Source organism: Molothrus aeneus, chromosome 1 (genome assembly GCF_037042795.1).
Source record: "Molothrus aeneus isolate 106 chromosome 1, BPBGC_Maene_1.0, whole genome shotgun sequence".
Classification (NCBI taxonomy): Eukaryota; Metazoa; Chordata; class Aves; order Passeriformes; family Icteridae; genus Molothrus; species Molothrus aeneus.
This window is the reverse complement of record NC_089646.1, coordinates 47,771,665-47,791,327: the sequence shown is the minus strand read 5'-3', so window position 1 is coordinate 47,791,327 and position 19,663 is coordinate 47,771,665. Positions and strand designations below refer to the sequence as shown.

General features: G+C 44.2%; 1 protein-coding gene across 1 annotated transcript in view; it reads right to left on the bottom strand.

Moving 5' to 3' along the window:
- Nucleotides 1-426: 426 nt before the first annotated feature.
- Nucleotides 427-19,663, bottom strand: part of EEPD1 (endonuclease/exonuclease/phosphatase family domain containing 1) — a 62,414-nt gene continuing 43,177 nt past the window's right edge. Inside the window, exons 3-7 of the mRNA XM_066572127.1 lie at nucleotides 13,474-13,584; nucleotides 9,761-9,895; nucleotides 8,406-8,538; nucleotides 1,024-1,218; nucleotides 427-926 (exon numbers count right to left, since the gene is read on the bottom strand). Of these exons, the coding sequence (XP_066428224.1) occupies nucleotides 727-926; nucleotides 1,024-1,218; nucleotides 8,406-8,538; nucleotides 9,761-9,895; nucleotides 13,474-13,584 (774 nt within the window). The 3' untranslated portion in view covers nucleotides 427-726. The remainder of the gene's footprint in view (nucleotides 927-1,023; nucleotides 1,219-8,405; nucleotides 8,539-9,760; nucleotides 9,896-13,473; nucleotides 13,585-19,663) is intronic.

Below are 19,663 nucleotides of genomic sequence, written 5' to 3'. Positions count from 1 at the left end.
GCTTTCCCAGCTCCTGAAAACTATTGGGCTAGAAGAAAACCCAACACTGAATGTTGCACCAAACAAAAAGACAAAGTCAAGCTCCAGGAAGCTATGCTGGGGCAAAATGACCCTGCCAGCAGTGTAAGGAAGGAGGAAAGAAAGGATGAGGGGGTGCCTACATGGGGCTGCAGAGGAACAGTGTCTCTCCAGACTGGGGCAGAGGCACACTCAGGTCTCACTGCAGGTCACATAGGGACCAGCTCCAGCAGCTTTTGCAAGTGCTGAATGGCATTTGAGAGTTGCCAAGAATGTCCACTGTGTCTCTCTTTTTGGGGCCTCTCTTATTACCTCAATTTGCAAGCAGGCAAAGGAAAATAACCATCACCTGCCCTTCCCCCTCCCAGTAAAACCCTGTTCAGCTGCAAAACCCTTTCAGCAAAGAGCTTTTCCAATATTAAAAGTACACTTTATTTTTCTGTACAATTCTTATGCAAATCTCCAGGTGTGGAAATGTCCACTGTGTCCCCGGAAAAAGTTGCAGATTGTTCTGCTGCCATGAGGCTCCGTCCAGAACTGTCCAGGAGGGGCTCAAAGCCAGGACCACCAAAATCAAGTGCTGATGTTTTCTAGGTGCAGGGAGGAGAGCAGGAAGGAGAGGGAGGGGAAGGCAGTCCTGCTCTGCCGTGGGGTCATGAGTGACCAGAGCCTTCCGTGGGTGGCAGGAGAGGCACCCTCAAGTTCACGTCATCGCTCGTGCTTAGTGTGGGAGTCGCTGCGTTCAACCGTCACCCCGTTCCCATTCCGCGTCACCTCCTTCCTGTTCCAGTCCTTCTCCAGGTAAAACTCAGCGAGCACGGGGCAGTGCTCCGAGGCCACCCCACCCCAGGACCAGTTATCGGGGATCCATGGGTTTGTGAGCCCTTCTCGCACGACAGCCCAGTGGCCTGCATCAAAGAGAGGCACAGGGAAACGTTAGGTGACAGTGCCCAGAGTGAGCCTGACCCAAATAAAGGTTACACGACTTCAAACAAGCAGCTCTACCTGTGAAAACCTTTTTCAAGCTCCGACTGATCCAGATGTTATCCAGCGACTTGGACCCTTGTGGGTTCTTTGTGCTGATGTTGGTGAAGGTGCTGGAAGGGACCAGGTGATGAAACTTCTCCTTCCTCAGGATGTCATGGTCGCTGCTGTCTGGGGCCTGGTTAAAATCTCCAAGGATTATTACATCTTTTTCTCCTGGAAAACAAGAAAAATAGAGAAGAATGGGAGGAATGGACATCCATCAGTCAAGTACAAGAGGATTAATGGAAATAGGAAAAGTACAAATACTTAATAAACAAAGTGATTGTATTCTGAACTCCTGAAAGAAATGCTGTTTAAAGCCCTTTTCACTGACTGTTCACTCATCGCCATTCTCTTCATGACAATAAAACCAGCCAGTATACATTTGATGCTTGTTTTAAAAATACCTCATTTATTATAGAGTCACAGAATCATAGAAAATGCTGAGTTGAAAGGGCCTCATAAGGGTCATTGAGTCCAACTCCTGGTCCTGCACAGGACACCCCAAGTGACACCATGTGCCTGACAGCATTGTCCAAACACTTGTTGAACTCAGGCAGGCTTTGTGCTGTGATCAATTCTCTGGGGAGCCTGTCCCCAACCACTCTCTGGGTGAGGAACTTCTTCCTAATACCCCACATAAACCTCTGAACTCAGCTTCAGGCCATTCCCTCAGGTCCTGTCCCTGGGCACAAAAGTGAAGAGATCAGTACCTGCTCCTCCTCTTCCCCTCTTGAGGATGTTCAAGATCACAATGAGATCTCCCCTCAGTCTCCTCTCCTCCAGGCTGAACAGGCCAAGTGACCTCAGCTGCTCTTCATACCACTTCCCCTCAAGGCCCTTCACCATCCTCATGGTGTTCCTCTGGACACTCTCGAAGAGCTAAATGTCTTTTTTATGTTGTGACACCCCAAACTGCCCCCAGAACTCAAAGTGAGGCCACCACAATGCAGAGCAGAGCGGGACAATCCCCTCCCTTGCCCAGCTGGTGTTGCTGTCCCTGATGCCCCCCAGGACATGGTGGCCCTCCTGGCTGCCAGGGCACTGCTGACTCATGTTCAACTTGCCATCAACCAGGAGCTCCAGGTCTTTTTTCCACAGGGCTGCTCTTCAGCCTCTCATTTCCCAGTCTGTGCACACAACCAGGGTTGCCCCATCCCAGGCGCAGAATCTGGAACTTGCCCTTGCTAATCTTCATATGGTTGGTGATTTTCCACCTCTCTAGTTTGTTGAGGTCTCTCTTCAGAACCTGTCTGCTCTCAAGGGAGCTGACAGCTCCTCACAATATAGTGTTGTTTTCAAACTTAGTATTCCTTCAAGTCCCATGTCCATTACTGAAGATGTTGAAGAGAACTGGACTAAGGATGGAGTTCTGTGGAACCCCCCTAGTGACCAGATGCCAGCCTGATGTCACCCCATTCACTGTAAATTTTTGGGCCTGATCTGTGACCTAGTTGCTCACCCATCATGTAACGTGGTTATCCACATGTGTGCTGGACATTTTGTCCAGAAGGGTACTGTGAGAGACAAGCATTACTGAAGCCCAAAGATTACTGTCTTTTCCTTGCTACTCCCTGTTAGTGACAAACTCAAAGACAAGCAGTTTTAGTCTCAGAGGTTTTTAGAAATCTGTGCCTTTTTGTTTTGTTTTGTTTTTCTGCAAGAAATATCTTCTGGTTTTAACTTACGTGAACATTTTAAAATAGATTTTCTTTAAGATTCAAGAACACTTTTGTGAGGAACCCAAGAAGACGCAGCCTTATGCTGGTATACACCACATTGCCAAAAGTGCAGTGCTCATTCTAATCTCTGCATTAGAAAAATCCCAAGGAATAGGACCAAGGAGCAGTCTCTGCAAGGAGCATCATCTTCTGATGGCAGAAGATGAGTTGAGAAACCACACAGACACTTCCTGACTACACCAACTTTATTTTGCCTGGTTGACTGAAGGGATAGTGCTCAACTTGAAACAAAAAATTACTTCAGTTAGGTTTTGTTTCCAACCCTAATAAAGGAGAATAGAAACTCCAGACCCCAATCTCATATCCACAATGTGTGCTCTCCTGTGCCCACAGATGTGGATGCAGATATCCTACCTGTGTCCTTGGGTAAGAGGACAAAGCACACACCTCCTTGCCCATCTCAAACCACTGCCAGAAATGTCTGACAAGACAACTGCAGAAGAATGCTGAGAGCTGACCAGAGATGCTGCCAAGTCACAACTTGACACTCAAGAAGGATGGTGAAATGAGGCACAAATGCACAAAAAAAAAAAAATATGCCAAAGCTGACTTCAGAGAAGAGATCTATGAATAGTCTATAAGCTTTTTCTTTCCTGGGATTGAAGTGTGAGAGGAGATGGGGTGGACAGATTTTCTCTACCATACTCAGTGCTCTGGATAAACCTCATTTTTTGCTGTTGCTGTAGAAGTCGCTTTCCAGGAGAGGGAGCACAAGCTCAACAAAATCTATGCCGCTCCTGTCTTTCAGTGCAGAAAAGATGAACTGGGAAAAGGCAAGAGAGCAAGCGAGATTGAAGGGATATTACTTACAAATACTTCAAAACATGGTGCTTGCTAAGATGAAGAGGGTCAATGAATAGTTAGTGAAAATATTTGTGGTTTCTCTGCCCTTTCTAAGTCGCAAATCATATTGTAAACATGAAGTTTAAATACCATTCTACAAAGCATTCATTACAGCAGTCTTCCCACCTTTGAAGGATAAAAACCCAGCTGAATCTGAACCTCAGTTTTTTTAGGCTCCATCAGAACCCAGAAGAAAAATCAGTCATTGTCTAATGGGATGACCGTGCCTGCTATGAGCTGGTAGTTGTGCATACATCTCACGACAAAGATCTTTTGCAAGATTTCTTGTTTGGACCAGGAATCCTGAAGTGTAACTTTGGTCCTTCAGTGCTAACACTTGCTTAATTCCCAGGCAGCACTTGGCTCCTTCCGTCTCCACACTATGTTGGAAAAGACCATTACAGAAACCTCTGGAGCAAATCCTTGGTATTTAAAAATGATAGACATTATGATAGACATACTGCTGGGATCTTAACAGCAGTACCTTGATTATGCACAAAATCGATTCTACTCTATCCTAAACTACTCATGTTTTTTTTTAGCAAATCTTCAAGACTACCTCCCTTACATGAAATATCTGTGGAAAAACCCCACTGCACTTACAAGTGAAAATTTTAAATGACCGAAAATTTTAACCTCTCCATTCTGGAGAGGTTAGAAAAAGCAGAGGATAAAAGCTACAGCACTTGTATGCATGCTTGGAAGGAGGTAAGAAGTCGGCTTGCAGCTGACTGCCCAGGGAGGGAATCACTATATTCTTCACCCATTTAGAATTTGCATGCAGAATAACTAAGCATAAAATCACAACAAAGCGTAAACTTGACAGACAGAATAGGCTGGAGCTTGTTAAAGAAGCTGAAACCCCATTTGCCATTGGGGAGAGAAGGGAGTACTTTTGGTTCCCCTCTGACAGGAGCTCCTCAGACTGCAGAGGAGTGGGGAATACATCAGGCAGCCCTGTGCTAAGCAAGGAAGAGCAAGCAACCAGTTCTCTAGACAACCACCAACTTCATTTCCCCTTTGTCCTGGCTCACTCGCAGCCCTGCTCCTACCTCTGCCAGCTCCTGCAACAACAACATCATGCATGCCAGCACTGCAGGTTTGTGTCTGTCTGCCTCCCAAGACCCTGACAGGCATCCAGCCATGAGAGGGAAGGAAGTGAACCCGCCTGGATGCTCCCAAGTGTGTGACTCTGTCTAACTGGACACTCCTGGGTCTCTCAGCAGAGGCAGGGAGCAGAGCTGCCCACAGCAGCTGCAGCTCTCAGGGGTCTCATGGATGAGCTCCAATGGCTCTCAGCCAAACTTAGCAAAAGTTCTGGAAGAAATCATGCCCTTGCCCATAATGAGAGATGATAACTGATCAAAAACTGCAATCATGATGCCCACAGTTACAATCAGATGGAGAGAAAAACAGAAAATAAGACAATCCTATTGGTGCTGTGCTGTGATTCTCCTCTTTTGGAGAAAATTAGTTTAAGACTGGCAGGGCTTGATTCTGCTCCTCAGGAGCCAGAGGCTCCTCAGCTAATGCAATCTGGTCCTCCTCCTCCTCCAACAGACAGAGCAGCAGGAGCTCTCTTAACAACCAATCTTCTGCTGCAAAGGTCCCTGACACAGACTGCACTGTCCACAAGGACCCAGAGCCTCCATCTGTTGGGACATGGTGCCATAAAGCCCACAGCAGCCAGGCACGTGTCCTGTTCATGACCTCTCAGCAGTGCTCTCACACACATTCACGCCCTCTGGGCCCAAATGTGCCTTGTGCCTTATCAATGGAGAACTCCTCAGGTGAAAAAATAAGTCTGGTCTGTTTGCAAAGGCATTTTCAAATTCACTAAAGCACCAGCAAATTTTGGCAGTGCCTGCAGGTGGCTCTTGGCCAGCAAAGCAAAGCAGAAGCTTAACTCAGCCCTCTGCTGCAGTGGCTGAGCTCTGGTGTGCCAAGGCAATCAGCTGAGGGACTGACAGTGCCTGCAGAAGGTCTGCAGTGCTGAAATCTGCCTCTCTGCAGGAACAGGGAAACCCTCCTTTGCTTCATAGCAGGGCAAGGGGACCTCTGTAGGAGATACTTCCTGCCATGCCCTTTACCTTGCTCTGAATGATTTCCCTCATGAATTAAACACACTCTTAAATGCTCAAATCCTTCCTGGACAGAGTGACACACATATGATGGAAGGATGTGATGTTACATTGGCTGCTAAGAAGTCTTCTCAGAAGTCTTGTAAGCCCAGTCCCTGATGCATGGGTAACCCATGGAATATGGCCAAGCCAAGTGAGAGAAAATACCACAGAATCACAGCATGGTTTGTGTTGGAAGGGACCCTTAAAGATCATCTAGTTTGAGCCCCCTGCCATGGGCAGGGACACCTTCCACTAGACCAGATCATTCAAAGCCCCATCCAGCTTGGCCTTGAATACTGCCAAGGAGGAGCATCCACAGCTGCTCTGGGCAATTTGTGCTTCGCCACCCTCACAATCAAGAATTTCTTCCTAATATCCTAATATCTCATCTAAAACTGCCCTCTTTCATTTTAAGGCCATTCCCCCTTGTTCTATCACTCCATGTCCTCGTAAAAAGTCCCTCTTCAGCTTTCTGGTAGGCCCACTTCAGTTACTGGAAGACTGCTGTAAGATATTCCCTAAGTCTTCTCTTCTTCAGACTGAACAACCCCAGATACCTCAGCCTTTCTTCACAGGAGAGCTTTCTAGCCCTCTGATCATGTTCACAGCCCTTCTGTGGACTTGCTCCAACAGGTCCATATCCTTCCCATGCTGGGGATCCCAGAGTTGGGTGCAGCTCTCCAGGTGGGGTCACATGAGAGACAGAATCCCCTCCCTCACCCTGCTGGCCACGCTGCTTTTGATGCAGCCAGGGATGAGGCTGCCTTTCTGGGCTGCAAGTGCATATGGCTGGGTCATGTCCAGCCACTCATCCACCAGCTCTTGCCAGCTCTTCTCCTCAGGACTCTCTCAATCCACCCAGCACCCTGGTCCCAGCCACTAGCAGGACATCCAGAATAACACCTGTGTGCTGCCCATGGGCACCACACTGGAGACGAACTGGTGGAGCTTTGAGAGAAGACAGAAGAGCTGCTGCAAAAAGTTAGCTGTGAGCAGCTAACAGGCACTGCATCTCTCCAGTACAGATGAAAGGAAGAAAAGAGAGGGAAAAAGAAACCAGGACCCACCAATCTAATGGGAGAAATATGGAGATACTATACCCTGTGTCAAGGGAGGCTGTGGATAGTAAACAATGTTCCTCAAATGCTCACCTGCCTCTTAGTAAGAATAAAAGAAAATAGAACAGGCATCTGTTAGCAAAATGGGAACAGAAACTCAAATTTGCAGTACCCACACACAAACCAGTTCTTACTGCCCATATTGTGTGGACTAATTTGGAAAAAACTGAAGGATGGTGGTCATTTTTAGCATGAAATTCATTTTGGCAGGGCAATTCGGTACTTCAAAGTCACATGTGTGCACTACCATTTCTGTAGGAGACCACACCTGCATCCCACAAGTTTAGAGGAATCTGAATTTCTTCTTTTGTGAAAGACTAAGCCAAGAACAAGCATGCTCCAGTAATGTGCTGGCCATATGAAAATATTAAAACATGAAATAAAGAGAACACCAACAGTCTAAATTTAGATGCAGTGGAAGTGCTGCTCAGTTGACTTCAGAAGAGGTACACATTTATCCCATGTTTCAGTTCAGCCTTTGGGGATTAAACAAATGATCCTTTTTTTTACCTTCATCCTTTCCAATTTTAAGGTACGTGGACAAACACTTAAATCAGTAGCACTCAAAATAGCTCTGACTGGCTTCTGCAGCTCAAAAGGAACTACAATAGAGCACGCAGAAAAACTGCAAATACCTCTTGAGTTATACAAGAGGGACATTAACACTTCCAAGTGACCAAACTTGCTGAGCTGGGCCAAGTTGAAAATCATCACGTGAATAACCTTGGAACCCTTTCACATCTTTCTTGAGCGGTAAACAAAGGGCTGGACTTTTTCTGTTCCAGTAACAAGATCAGCAACATTTAGAATCTAAACTGCTTTGTTCTGCTTCACAGGAAGTTAAACATAATTTGAAAGCTTCAAAGTAAAAAGCAAACTCACAGAGATGAAGTAAAGAAATCCAGCTGCCTATTTCAGGGCTCAAGCTCAGGTCTAAATTCTGGTGTCATTTCATCCTCATGTAAAGCCAGAGCAACTTCTTTCAAATCAACAAAATTATTCTACATATTACATCCAGGCACCAAAGCAGGATTTGGTCTCTTTTCCCATTAGCAGTCATCTGCAAATTTGCATTGGGTTTTCCAAAGAGCTTCCAATTATCCAAAAATTAAATATATAGAACTATTTCTCTTGGAAGAAAAAAAAAAAAAAATTAAGCTTTGCTCTGATAACAGGTAGATGTCATTTCCACAAAGCACTTAAAATAAGGTCTCAACTCTAGTGACTTTTCTTTCCTTTCACAGAATTTGCTGTTACAGTAGCACAAAACTAGAAGGAACTTAATTTGAAAAAGTGGTGTCAAAGCCAGCAGGATCTCCTGTGCTGTTTGTGTTAATTAGGAAAGACTGTAAGACAATGAGCAAGGGAAAAGCACATTTGTCATGCTATGCATCACACAAATATGGGTAAAGACAATTGTGAGGCTGATAAGGGTATTTCTGAAATGCTCACCGAGACAAAGTTCACTCTTTCAAAAATTCCTTTGAATTAGAAAGTGTGCATGTGACAGCTGGCAGAAAAAAACCCTGCCTTACCTTTCAGAGTCTCCTGCAAACTCTGTGCACAGGCTGCCAGTTTGTGGCTGTCGTGGTTCTTCCCGCTGTTCTCCCCTGCGGAGGGCGGCAGGGCCAGGTGAAGGTTAACCACGGTCAGGTCATTCATTCCAACCTGGGGGGCAAGGAGGAGAAATCAATGCCTGCACATGGGGAATAGAAGGTCACAACACAAAACCACGTGCCAGCTCCCAGCACTTTCAGTGGTAAATCTGGAGCAGTAGGACTCAGACTGCTGTGTATGTGGTGTGTCTTGGTGTGTCTCAGTGTGGGGAGGAAGAGGAGGGAGGCATTTGCATTTTGCAGCTTTGTTTGCAGTAACCTCATACCCTCTCAGTTCTGGGGAAACTGGTTTGCATTAGCAAACTGCTTCCTTTCACCACTGTGGTGAAAAAGTCAGCAGAAAGAAGTCAGCTGCTTATGAAAATCAGTTTATGCAAAACCAGTTGTTAATAAGCTACAAATAATGTCATGGTCATTACAGGGGCTAATTACTGCTGTCTTGTGATTAGCCCTACCTTGTCACAGAGACTAACCAAGAAACTTAATGTACCTTGAAAGGAGTTGTTGGCTCCCTGCAATCTCCTGTTCACCTTCCTGGAATCACTTTGACCTATTTGTATGATCAATTAATTACTAATACTTTATTTATTAATAATTATTCAATTAATGCTTCTCTCAAAGCATTACCAGAGATGTCAATTTCCCTAGACTGGACCCTTTCATCACAGCCTGTGTGGAGATGGGCTCTCTCTGCTCACATATTTGCTCCAGCATATACCCAAGAACTGGTTCCAGAAATGATGATATTCTTTTAGATAGGTTTAGCTCTAGTGAAAAAGCTTTAAAATGGAAACTCTGAAGTGTGACAGCAACAGAAGTCCAAGTCTTACTGAAGCACTGTGACTTATACACACACATACTCATATATATATATATATATATGTGTGTGTGTGTGTGTGTGTGTGTGTATAAATATATATATGTAAAATTCATCTCCATTCTCCCTCATTCTCCCTGCACTCCTCCCTCTTTGTGGCAGTGACAAGAATCCCAGCCCTGTGGCCTGGCTGCTATTGAAGATCCACTGACCCTCAGGTTCTCAAATACTCCCTTGCAGCAAGGTTTGCTCCCACAGGAGCAAGGGAAAGGACTGACTGTGGTGAGCTACCCCATGTATTAAGGTGCATTAAACACCTATCCATAATCAAGCCATGGGACAGTGATAAGAAGGGTCAGAGGCTCGTGCAAATTTTTATCTGTGAGGAGGCTGTGTCTCTTTTCACCGTAGCCAAATTCTTTTTAGTAAAAGGTTGGACTGGCACTGTGGCAGTTACCTTGAAATGTGCAAGATAAGGATGAGGATATGAGTGCCTCCCATTGCCATTAGTCTGTGCAGTCTCCTGAGACGAGGCATCTTTCAGCTCAATGCCAGCTGTTGTATCCCAGAGGAAGCCAGAATATTCAACTCCCTGGAATTAAAAAGGAAAAAGAGAAATACCGGTCACAAGATGGTAAAACCAAAACATTCTGCCCAAATTCAGCCCCATATCTATCTATTGATCTATCTATCTATCTATCTATCTATCTATCTCTCTCTCTCTCTCTCTCTATACATATATATATATATATCTCTATATCTAGGCTTGGTGCCTGCCGAGGGCAGGAAGCCTAATTGGCTATACACAAGCATAAAGGAGAAACAGTTTCCTGGGCTTTTAGTGGAAGATACAGAGGACAAATAGGCTTCTTCAGTTCCCTACCAAAACTCCCACCAGATGTGGGAGGAATGCTTCCTGGGAAGCTCCACTGACTTCACTGAAGAGTGCATGTGCCAAGCTGAAACACTTATCACTCTGCTACTCGCAGCCCCTCACATCTGCACACTGGCTATTGGACACCCAGGTAATTCCAGCACTGCTCCAGTAAAGCCAGGGATTTAACAGTCTGTTTTATCTTCCAGAGGCAGAGCATGGTCAGGACCACTGCAGGGCTGAAGGATGCTGCCCCTCATGTGTGTGTTTGGGCTGACCTGTCCTCATTTCCTCTTACTCCAGGCAAGGCATTGGATACCTCTGAGTGTGGTCAGTAATGAGGTAGTTTGTTACCCTCACGATTAATTGTCTAACCATGAGTTTGGTGTCCTGAGGTCTCGCTGGGTGACTGCTAAGGCTTGCAGCAGACGATGCTGTGCACAGTTGTTCCTTCTCCCCAGGCTCCACACCATCTCACTGCCTTTTTTCAGCTGCAAGCTATAAATATCCCGGCCCCTTCAGTCTCTTAGTGTGAAATCTGGTCTAGACCTCTCAGCCCTATCAATTTCTCTGTCTTTTCCAGCTAGTATGCTTCATGCTCAGCTCTCTACTCCTTTCAGCTCTGCTTCTATGATCTTGAATGGGATTTTTTTTTGATCACTGCATGACGTGGAATTGGCATTTTCAGAAAGCTGTTTTTGCTGGTGACACCAGCAGCAGTATCTAATTCAAACACTGTCAGCCTCTTCTCCCATCACCCAGACACCATTTCCCTTGGCATCATTCAAACCCACTTCTCTTAGCAAATCACAATTAAATCTATTGCAAGGAAGAGTTTTCTCCATTTCAGCTGCAATAAAAAAGTGTTAACTGCTCCGCTGACTTCCCAAGAGCCTTGAAGGGATTCAGGCTGGTTCAAATTCTTTGGTAGCTCCTTCGATAAGTCACCTTTAAAATACTGACAAAATTATTCCACCAGTAAGAAGCCTAAGGTCTAAAAACTGATACAGGATAAGATGTGAAATAATAAAACTGCTGTCAACAGCTGTTGGCTATTTCCAGGCTCCAGACTTTGTATCTACATGGCAGTCAAAAGTAACTGCCTGGTTGAAATGCTCAAACTGTATGGAAGCACAAGCCAGAAGCACCATTCACCATTTTGTGTTATTTAGCCCCACACAGCATCCCAAAATCACCTAGTGCCAAAGATGCTGTGTCCTAGGAGTTACACTGTGTAACCTCACTGCATTTGTGTACACAGTGCTCAAATCTGACAGACTAACTAGCCCTAGAAAAAGAAGAGACTTTTTGGCTTGCTGAAGGGTTCTACAGCTCAGTCACATTCCTGTTAAAGCAGCTAAAAGGAAGAGTCAATAGATAAAATTTCTATTCTTAGTTTGGCTGCACATTTCTCCCATAATTTTGGGAACTGTTCATCCTTATATTCCTGTCCATAAAACAAGGTGGATAATAATTTTTATTTAGTCACCCTGTGGTCAAAGCTGCCATTGTTATCTTTGGAAGTACAGCTCAAGAAAGAACTGACTAAGACTCTGAATGTAACATAGAAATTCTGAGATATTTATTAATAATTCTTAATAAAAAAAGAAAAAGTGGAGGGAACAACTTTGACAACTTTGCACGGCTATTTATATTCAGTGTTTTTATGATCTGGCCTAACAAGAGATCCCAAAGGAAAACTCCAGCCACAAATAAAAATGTCCTGAAGGGCATTTACATTCTGCACTGCAATTAAGTGTGGATTGTATTAAACTTTAGACACATTCAGACACTCTGTATCTTTCTAGACCCTTCTTGACACTGTGTCTGTCTAGCTAGAGTAAAATCCTTGTGCTGCCCAGGTGGTGGGTTTTGGATTTTGGGTTTATTTTCCCCTCGTTCTTGGGTTTTTCTTAGAAGGGCAATAAAAGGAGGTGCACCTGCAAAAACATGACTCCAAAACCAGTGAACGGTGGGTGATGCAACCTGATTTGGAAAAGCCAAAATAAAGAAATGTGGATTCTAAGCAGCATGGTATAAGACACAGCTGCAGCCATTTATTTAGTAATAACAGTGCTCAGAATGGATCATTCTGGATCAATAAATTGCTGAAGACTGCCCCATGTGCTAACAGGCACTACTTGTTATGTGACAGGTCTCAGATCCTGCTTCTACCCACAACAACATCCACACTGCAACAACTGCACCATGAGAACAACCCTGTTCAGCAGCAACAGTCTCCAGCTCAAGGTGGGCACTGCTCTGAAAACTCATTAGAACACTTAAGGGTGAAAGAGAGAGACTTCCCTTGGGAGAAACTGCTTTTGGGCACTGTTAGTGATGTCCAGCCAAGAGCAGCTACACTTTGAATATTGTCAAGGGTAGGCAGGTGCAGCTGTCACCATCTTAATAAATCAGTACTTCCCCGCAGTACACATTTAACCATATATATATATATATATATATATATATATATATATATACACACATTTAAACACATTATATACATTTCTACATTTCTATAATTTAAATACATTTATATATTTAATACATTTAAATACATTTATATACACACATTTAAACACACACACACATATATATATACATAAATACATTTAAATACATTTATATACACACATTTAAACACACACACACACATATATATATACATATATATATATATATTCCCAGAGCAGAAGTTGCTGCAGGGAAAAGCACAGTGCAGCACAGTGCAGATTTCAAATGGAGTCCACAGTATTTTTAACACCTGTGCTGATGACTCTGGGGAACACAAAAGATAAACTCTTCTAGGTGAGGATGGCAGGCTCCAGGGCTCCTCTGAGGGGTCTTCACTTGCAAACTAGGAAAATGGTAGGAAAATGGGAAGGCCTTCCAAATGCCAGCCAGTGCAGCACCAGGGAGCAAGTTCAGGTGACTTGCACAAAAAATGTCGGAAGTATTGCAGCCTGCCAGGGGAAAAACTCAGGACTTCTACCTTGTCCAAAAGCATGGCTTTTCATCTATGTATCTGTTCTGCTTTTGTCCACCTCCCCTAAAAACATGCACACCAAATACACACACACCTCTTCCTCCTTACAAGTGCGCTCCAGTTCTTCCAAAACATAAATTGTAGAGTCAAATTAAAAGCTATAGGAACAGCCATCTTAAAAAACAAGAAATACAAACCTTGCCAAAAAGGATTTGCAAAAAGTGTCGCCTTGAACATTCAAAATATGTCCTTGGTTAGAGGGGGGAAAAAAAGCAAAGCCAAAGTTCAGACTTAGGGATTAATGTACCTTGTGTAGCTGGCCTGAGGGTTTTTCGGAAACAACACCCTTCCAACATCCTCTAGGGCCCTTCCACTTGCGGATGTTTGGCAGCGTCGGCTGGTTCAGCTCCATACAAAACTAGAGAGAGAGGAAAGGGGAAAAAAATAACATCAGCTTGGAGAGTTTTTAAAAAAATTGCAAAATAAAGTGTGTAGTAAAGAACTGGTAAGAGGCATAGAGGAGCACAGGCTGTGCTCTCTGCCTCCCTGAAGGCTTGCAAAGGAGGTGGTCTGAGCCACATCCCAGGCTGACTCACCCCCAAATTGGAGATAAATAAAAACTAAAATAACTCCGTGCAAATCCTGCAAGGAGAACATTTATCCCTCAGACCGTTTTCTTTTCCTCCAGAGCTACTTGTCTGATTGGAAAGGGGTTTCCTCTGTGCTGCCTCCAAAGATGCTGGCTGCACCGTATCCCACCCCTGCCTGGGGCTTCACAAACAGCTGCAGAATCCTCCTGGGGGCAGGAGGCTGCTATAGCGTGGCTGGCCCCACTCCAACAATACAGCCACCAGCACATGAGAGGAAGGGTGTAGGCCAAGCTCAGTAGCTGGAGTTTTGGGGTTAAGGCTCCTCTGACTTTACGCCAGGGACACGTGCTCGATTTCCTCAGTGCATGAAGGAAGCAGCTGCACACTTGCACGCAGCTCTAGCACGTCCTTCTCATGCTTCCCAGAGGTGCTCATCTCCTTGGTCACTGCTGAACAGCCACAGCACTCAGACACCATTACATGTCCAAGCTCAGGACCAGAGCTAGAGAGGCTGAATCCTAACATCCAGCAGATCAGAGATACCAGAACTGTGGACACTGTGGAGAGCCCCTGAGTCTACCTGTGTAACATCTTGAGATTTAAATAAAAGTAACTAATTAACTAAACCAACTAACTAATTAAATAAATAAATAAGAAAAACCACCCTGGAATTTCTGGGATCTGAAATTCCTTGGTGCAGATAATATGGAATATTTTTGTTAGGAGTTTTTCAAAACCAGGCTCAATAAGGGCTAGAGTCCTTTGCAAGGCTGATGTTGGCTCCAGGCAGGCTCTGGCTGAAAGCTGGCAGGGATAGGCCGCAGTCAGATGCCCTGGTTGTGGCAGAGGTTCTGGCTGTGGGGAAAGGGGCTGGGAAAAAGTCATCCCTGTGAAAGAGCAACAGAGACCTTCCATCATGCATCATCTTGTTCTGATACTGGAGAAACTGGGTTGAAATGCAGAGGCTTTCACAGTGAAGAGGGATCCTCAGACAAAATCTTGGATCCAGAACACCCCTCCAGATCAAGCAGCAATTTAACAAAGGATTTGCAAGGCAAACAATAACCTCATGTGCACAGTGATTCTTTGCAGTGGGACGTGTCTCACAGTTTGAAGAGCTACAGAGCTGCATGGATATAAGTATTTCCTACATAGATATCAGTAAAATAATGGGATAGTTATTTTTATGTTTACCTTTTGATTCAGAAACTAAAATCAAATCCTGATCTTTTGCCGACTCCTTTGTCTGCAAGTTCAGCATCCTGCAGGCTTCTGAAGCTGTAGGCATTGAGTCTCAGACACACACAGCCCAGACACCCATATCTGCTTCAGAAGACCAAGAGCTGTTCTGGTTGCACACCCAAAGCAAAAACACTTGGCACAGCTTTTAAAAGTTTTCTGACGTGCAGAGGTTGGCTGGGGCTTCTTATTCAAGATGCCACAGTAACACACCACAATGTTGCCCATTATGTACCTTCAGGCAGTGCTGGGGCTGGGCTGATTTATGGAACTCAGAGGCAGGTAGGGTGTTTGCACAGCCTGGGAACACAGCTCTGCTCTCAGCCGATCACCAGGTGCTACTCAGCTAACACAATAAATCACAGCAGCAATAATTATTCACTCCTGATGCCAATCTGATGTCTCCAAACAGAGTGGATTTGGTCAATGAGTTTTCTAACACTTAAATAATTTGAATCAGAAAAACAAAATTATTGTTGAAATTAGGAGTTTAAATGTAACCTGACAAAAGACTTATCTCTAGGTTGCAGCTGCCTAGAAGGTCCAGTCAGCACAAAGCATATGACAGGACTGAAAAAATCCTACCATCATTTTATTAAAAAGAGCATCTGCAGTTGACTAGTTTGAGCAGTTTGCTTCCTTCAAATTGATTTTTTTTAAGGCCTTGATTTGACTTTGTGGATGCAAAAAGACGACAAATAAGATTACCTGGTTTGTTCAGAAAAAAAAAGCCCATTCTGGGTACGGCTCCAGCCACAGAGAACTTGGCCTACAGCAGCTGATTTCAATCTGTACTCATTTTCCAAGGCTTACAGGCACACATATTTTGAAGCTGTGACAGCATACTTGCTGAGGTCATATTTTTTTGCTGAAGTGAGAATGGCATTTTTCAAATCATCTTGTTCTGCCCACAAAACCCAACGTCAACCAACATTACGCTTTCCCTCATGCAGCAAAAATATACAGACAAGCTCCTAGTCCACATTGGGAATGAAAAAAAAGCCTTTCCTCTTTTGCAAAGCTAAGTTAGAGCTCTGCCAACCCCTTTGAGAGGCAATTCTTCAAGTGGTAAAGAAAAATTAAAATCTCAGTTAATCAAAACAACTTTTTTTCCCCCCCCAAAATCCTCCTAAGGAAAAGAGCTCTAGCTTTATTTTTCACTAGAGCCTTTCAAGCTGCAAGTTTCCTAAAATTCAATCAGCCTCTTCATTATAACCTACATATACTAATTCAAAGCTCACACACACACACACACACACTGTGAGACCAACAGCACCCAGGCTTATTTACACAGATGCCCTGTGGTCTCTCCTCCAGCTGGGTGCTGGTTTTTGTGGGATAGGCAGTGCTGCCTGGGAACAGGAACACAGCAGCACCAGGCTCCAAGGCATACTTGAAACAAAGGGAAGCCTGTGCTTGTGAGTGATCAACCTCCTTGTGTCAGGTAACTACCTGCCCGTTGGATTCAATGATCTTTAAGGTCTTCTCCCACCAAAAACTAGTCTGCATTTCTATGATTGCCCCTGTCTGACACACAGGGCACCAATAAGAGCCACTACCCCAGGAACTGAGACAAGCTCTGTTGCAATTGCTGATAAGCAACACATCATTTTCCCAAGAAGGGAGGATCCAAAGATGCAATTGCTCTTTGTCCACCCTGATAAAGAGCTGGTACCTGTCCCTCCCTGCCTGTCCAGAAGCAGAGACAGGTACTTATGGCTGACTTAGGAAGAGAACAGAGGGCAGCTGGGAGAAGCTGGAGAAATGCCCATTTGAGGAGTGACTGGAGAAGCAAAGGCAAGGGGTCTTGGACTAATTTAGGAGCAGGGAAAATGACATATGCTGGGCTTCTACATTCTGGAAACCATAAGGCAGTTACAGTCTTCCTAACACTCCTATCTGTCTCCCCAGGGCACTCCAAGCACTGCAAGAACATCTAACTTGGCCATAAAGTTTGGTCTCTTCTAGTGAGTGCAGTAGCTAATTCTGCACACAAGCAGCTCCCACCACCTCTTCTTCAGGATGCCCTGGTTACTCTCTGTTTTATTTTGGGGTGCTATTTGTGCAGCAGGGTCATCCTTCCCAGCTGATGACACCACTCCATGCTGAACATCTTGGCCTGCCAAATGTTACTCCTGTAATGCCAGATCTGGGGACCACCCTGAGCCAGTGACCTCCCTTGTGGTGAACATCTTTTGCTCAAAAAGAAGATGGGCTACTCCTAAGCCCTGAGAAAACTAAATGTGACCCAGGAAAACAATGCCTTAGGGTTTAATAAATTACACATTTCTTATTAGCCAGGGATTGCTCTTTGGAGGATACCTTTGTTTCGGACCTGGAGCCAGAGCAGAGGCTGTAAGAAGGGCACGAGGAGAAAGAGCAGTGAAGAGGAGATTGCAGGGTATGCCTGTTGTTGTGGCATGGTACATCTAAGTGCAGTAATCATCACCTGAATTTCAGAAAGGCACTCAAAACAATTAAATATCCATTGTGGTTAACCACCACAGAAGCTGTCAGGCCAAAAGGGCACTGCAGTTGAGGTAAACTACTACTTGCTTCATCAAAGAAAAGGTGATTTTGGTTCCTCTTAATTGAGAAGAGAGATGAGAATGACAGAATAAATTTTCCCTATCTAGATGTCACATACGCACAGTTACTTTTCTTTTAAGAAGCACTAGAGGGAGCAGCTTTAATGAGTACCAAAATGAGTAAGGAACTTCTATCAATTCCTTATAATCTCAGCTATGTGCAGGTGTCATATTAGCAAAGATTTGTCTTTCCATGGGGAAAGACACTTGCAGTTTGAGGTAAGGGCTGTTTTGTGCTACAGAGCATCTCCCAGTATGAAGGACTTGGTGCACACAGGAAGGGTAAACAGAAGAGCTCTAAGATACACCTTGTATATTGAGCAGTGGCACTTGAGGAGAAGGCCCACAACAACTCTCCAATAAAAATCCCATCCTGAAATATGATCTAATTTATTTCTGATAGAAGATACAACAAAATAGACAGTAGCTTCATGAAACCATCTGGAAATGTTCATTTTTAATCCATACTTCATTTCCCTACTCTATTCCTATGTACTGTATAAATTAAAAATTAAATGCACATTATCCTTTCTTTATTCATCCAACTGGACTGTATGCTTATTTCTAATTGAAAAAGCAGACTTGAACACCCATAATCCAAATCCAATCTACCACAGGCTACAGCTACAGTTGGCTCACCCTAAAGAAGCCTGACCCAGAAAGCCAGGAGCAGAAACGTTACAAATGTTTCCAAGAACCTGAAACCAACACCTTTGGTTTTCAAGCAAAACTTTCTGATTTGACTTCCAGAAGATGAGTGTTTTGTTAGATCACATTTGTGAGGAGGAAAAGCTGAGTTGGGGGCTGAAGAGACTTGTGGGTTCTGTATTTTATTGTACTGGCAATTGAGATATAGGCAGGGAAAGGTCAGAGGCTTTGGGACTGTTGGCCTGGTGTAGGCACACCCTGGTGCAAGGCAAGTCAAGAGGAAATCAAAGACACAGCAGGGCCAGGATGCTCAGCACACTTGTACAGCTGGGTAACACTGAATGCACTTCCCACAGGCTGGAGCAACTCAGGAAAGGGACACGGAGGAGCATCAGGTGTTTCAGTGATATCTGCATTCTCCCATAACCCAGTGTAGCAGCACGGAAGGAAGCGTTATTATGAATAAAGGCTAAAACTGACAAGAATGTTGTCTCAGGCCTTCACTGCTTGTTTGCCTTTCTCTCAAGCATATCCCTTTCCTGTTTGCAACACAGTTGAAAAACACACACATGAGAAGGAGATGCATCCCCTGCCGTGCAGGATGCACTCACCAGCTCTATTCCACACAAGTAGCATGTGGGAAAACTGGGGTGACCCTATGTTAAGTATATATATGTTCATTTTTCACATGCCCATTCAAATAGTCCCTTTCAGGAAGACTTCATTAAAGACTGCATCACCTTTACTGCTTGTGTTGTTCATGTACTGATATTACACAAAGGCAGATGGGGAGCTGATAGGCATAATTATAATTATAAGTGTTTTCAAAGGAGAACAACCCCCTCCTTCAGGTAATCAGTTTCAGTTCTTAGCCATATGTATATATTTGTGATAGAAAAAGTTTTCTCTTTCTCAGTATTGTACAAAATTCTACAATGACGTTAGAGCTGAGGAAATAATTTTTAAAAATGTAGAAGTTTGGGAGAAAAATTCTAAGAAAAATAAAAAAAATAAAAAAGGAATCAATCCACTGAACAGGCAAAGGCCACAGATTCATGCCTGGAAAACTTATCTGCCCCTTTGGCCAAGCCAGAGTGTCCTATTTGTACTGGGTCATTGAGACCTGGGGCAGTACCTTCCCATCCTTTCTGTACTGGTTTATTCTTCCTAGAACTAAATCAAAACATCCAGATTCATGACGAAATAAATTCTTGCTACCCTCCACATTCTTTACATTACCTAATTCACCCTTCAAAAAGCTCTATACACTCATTGCAAGAGGTGAAATTACAGAAGAGCCCTTAAGCACAGCCAAATATTCACCCCCTGTCTTTCTTCAGAAATAATACAGGACCCACAGGTGCAGTCACCACCTCTACATAACTTTGTGTGCTATGGACATACAAAGCTGGGATAATGGTGGGATAATGTG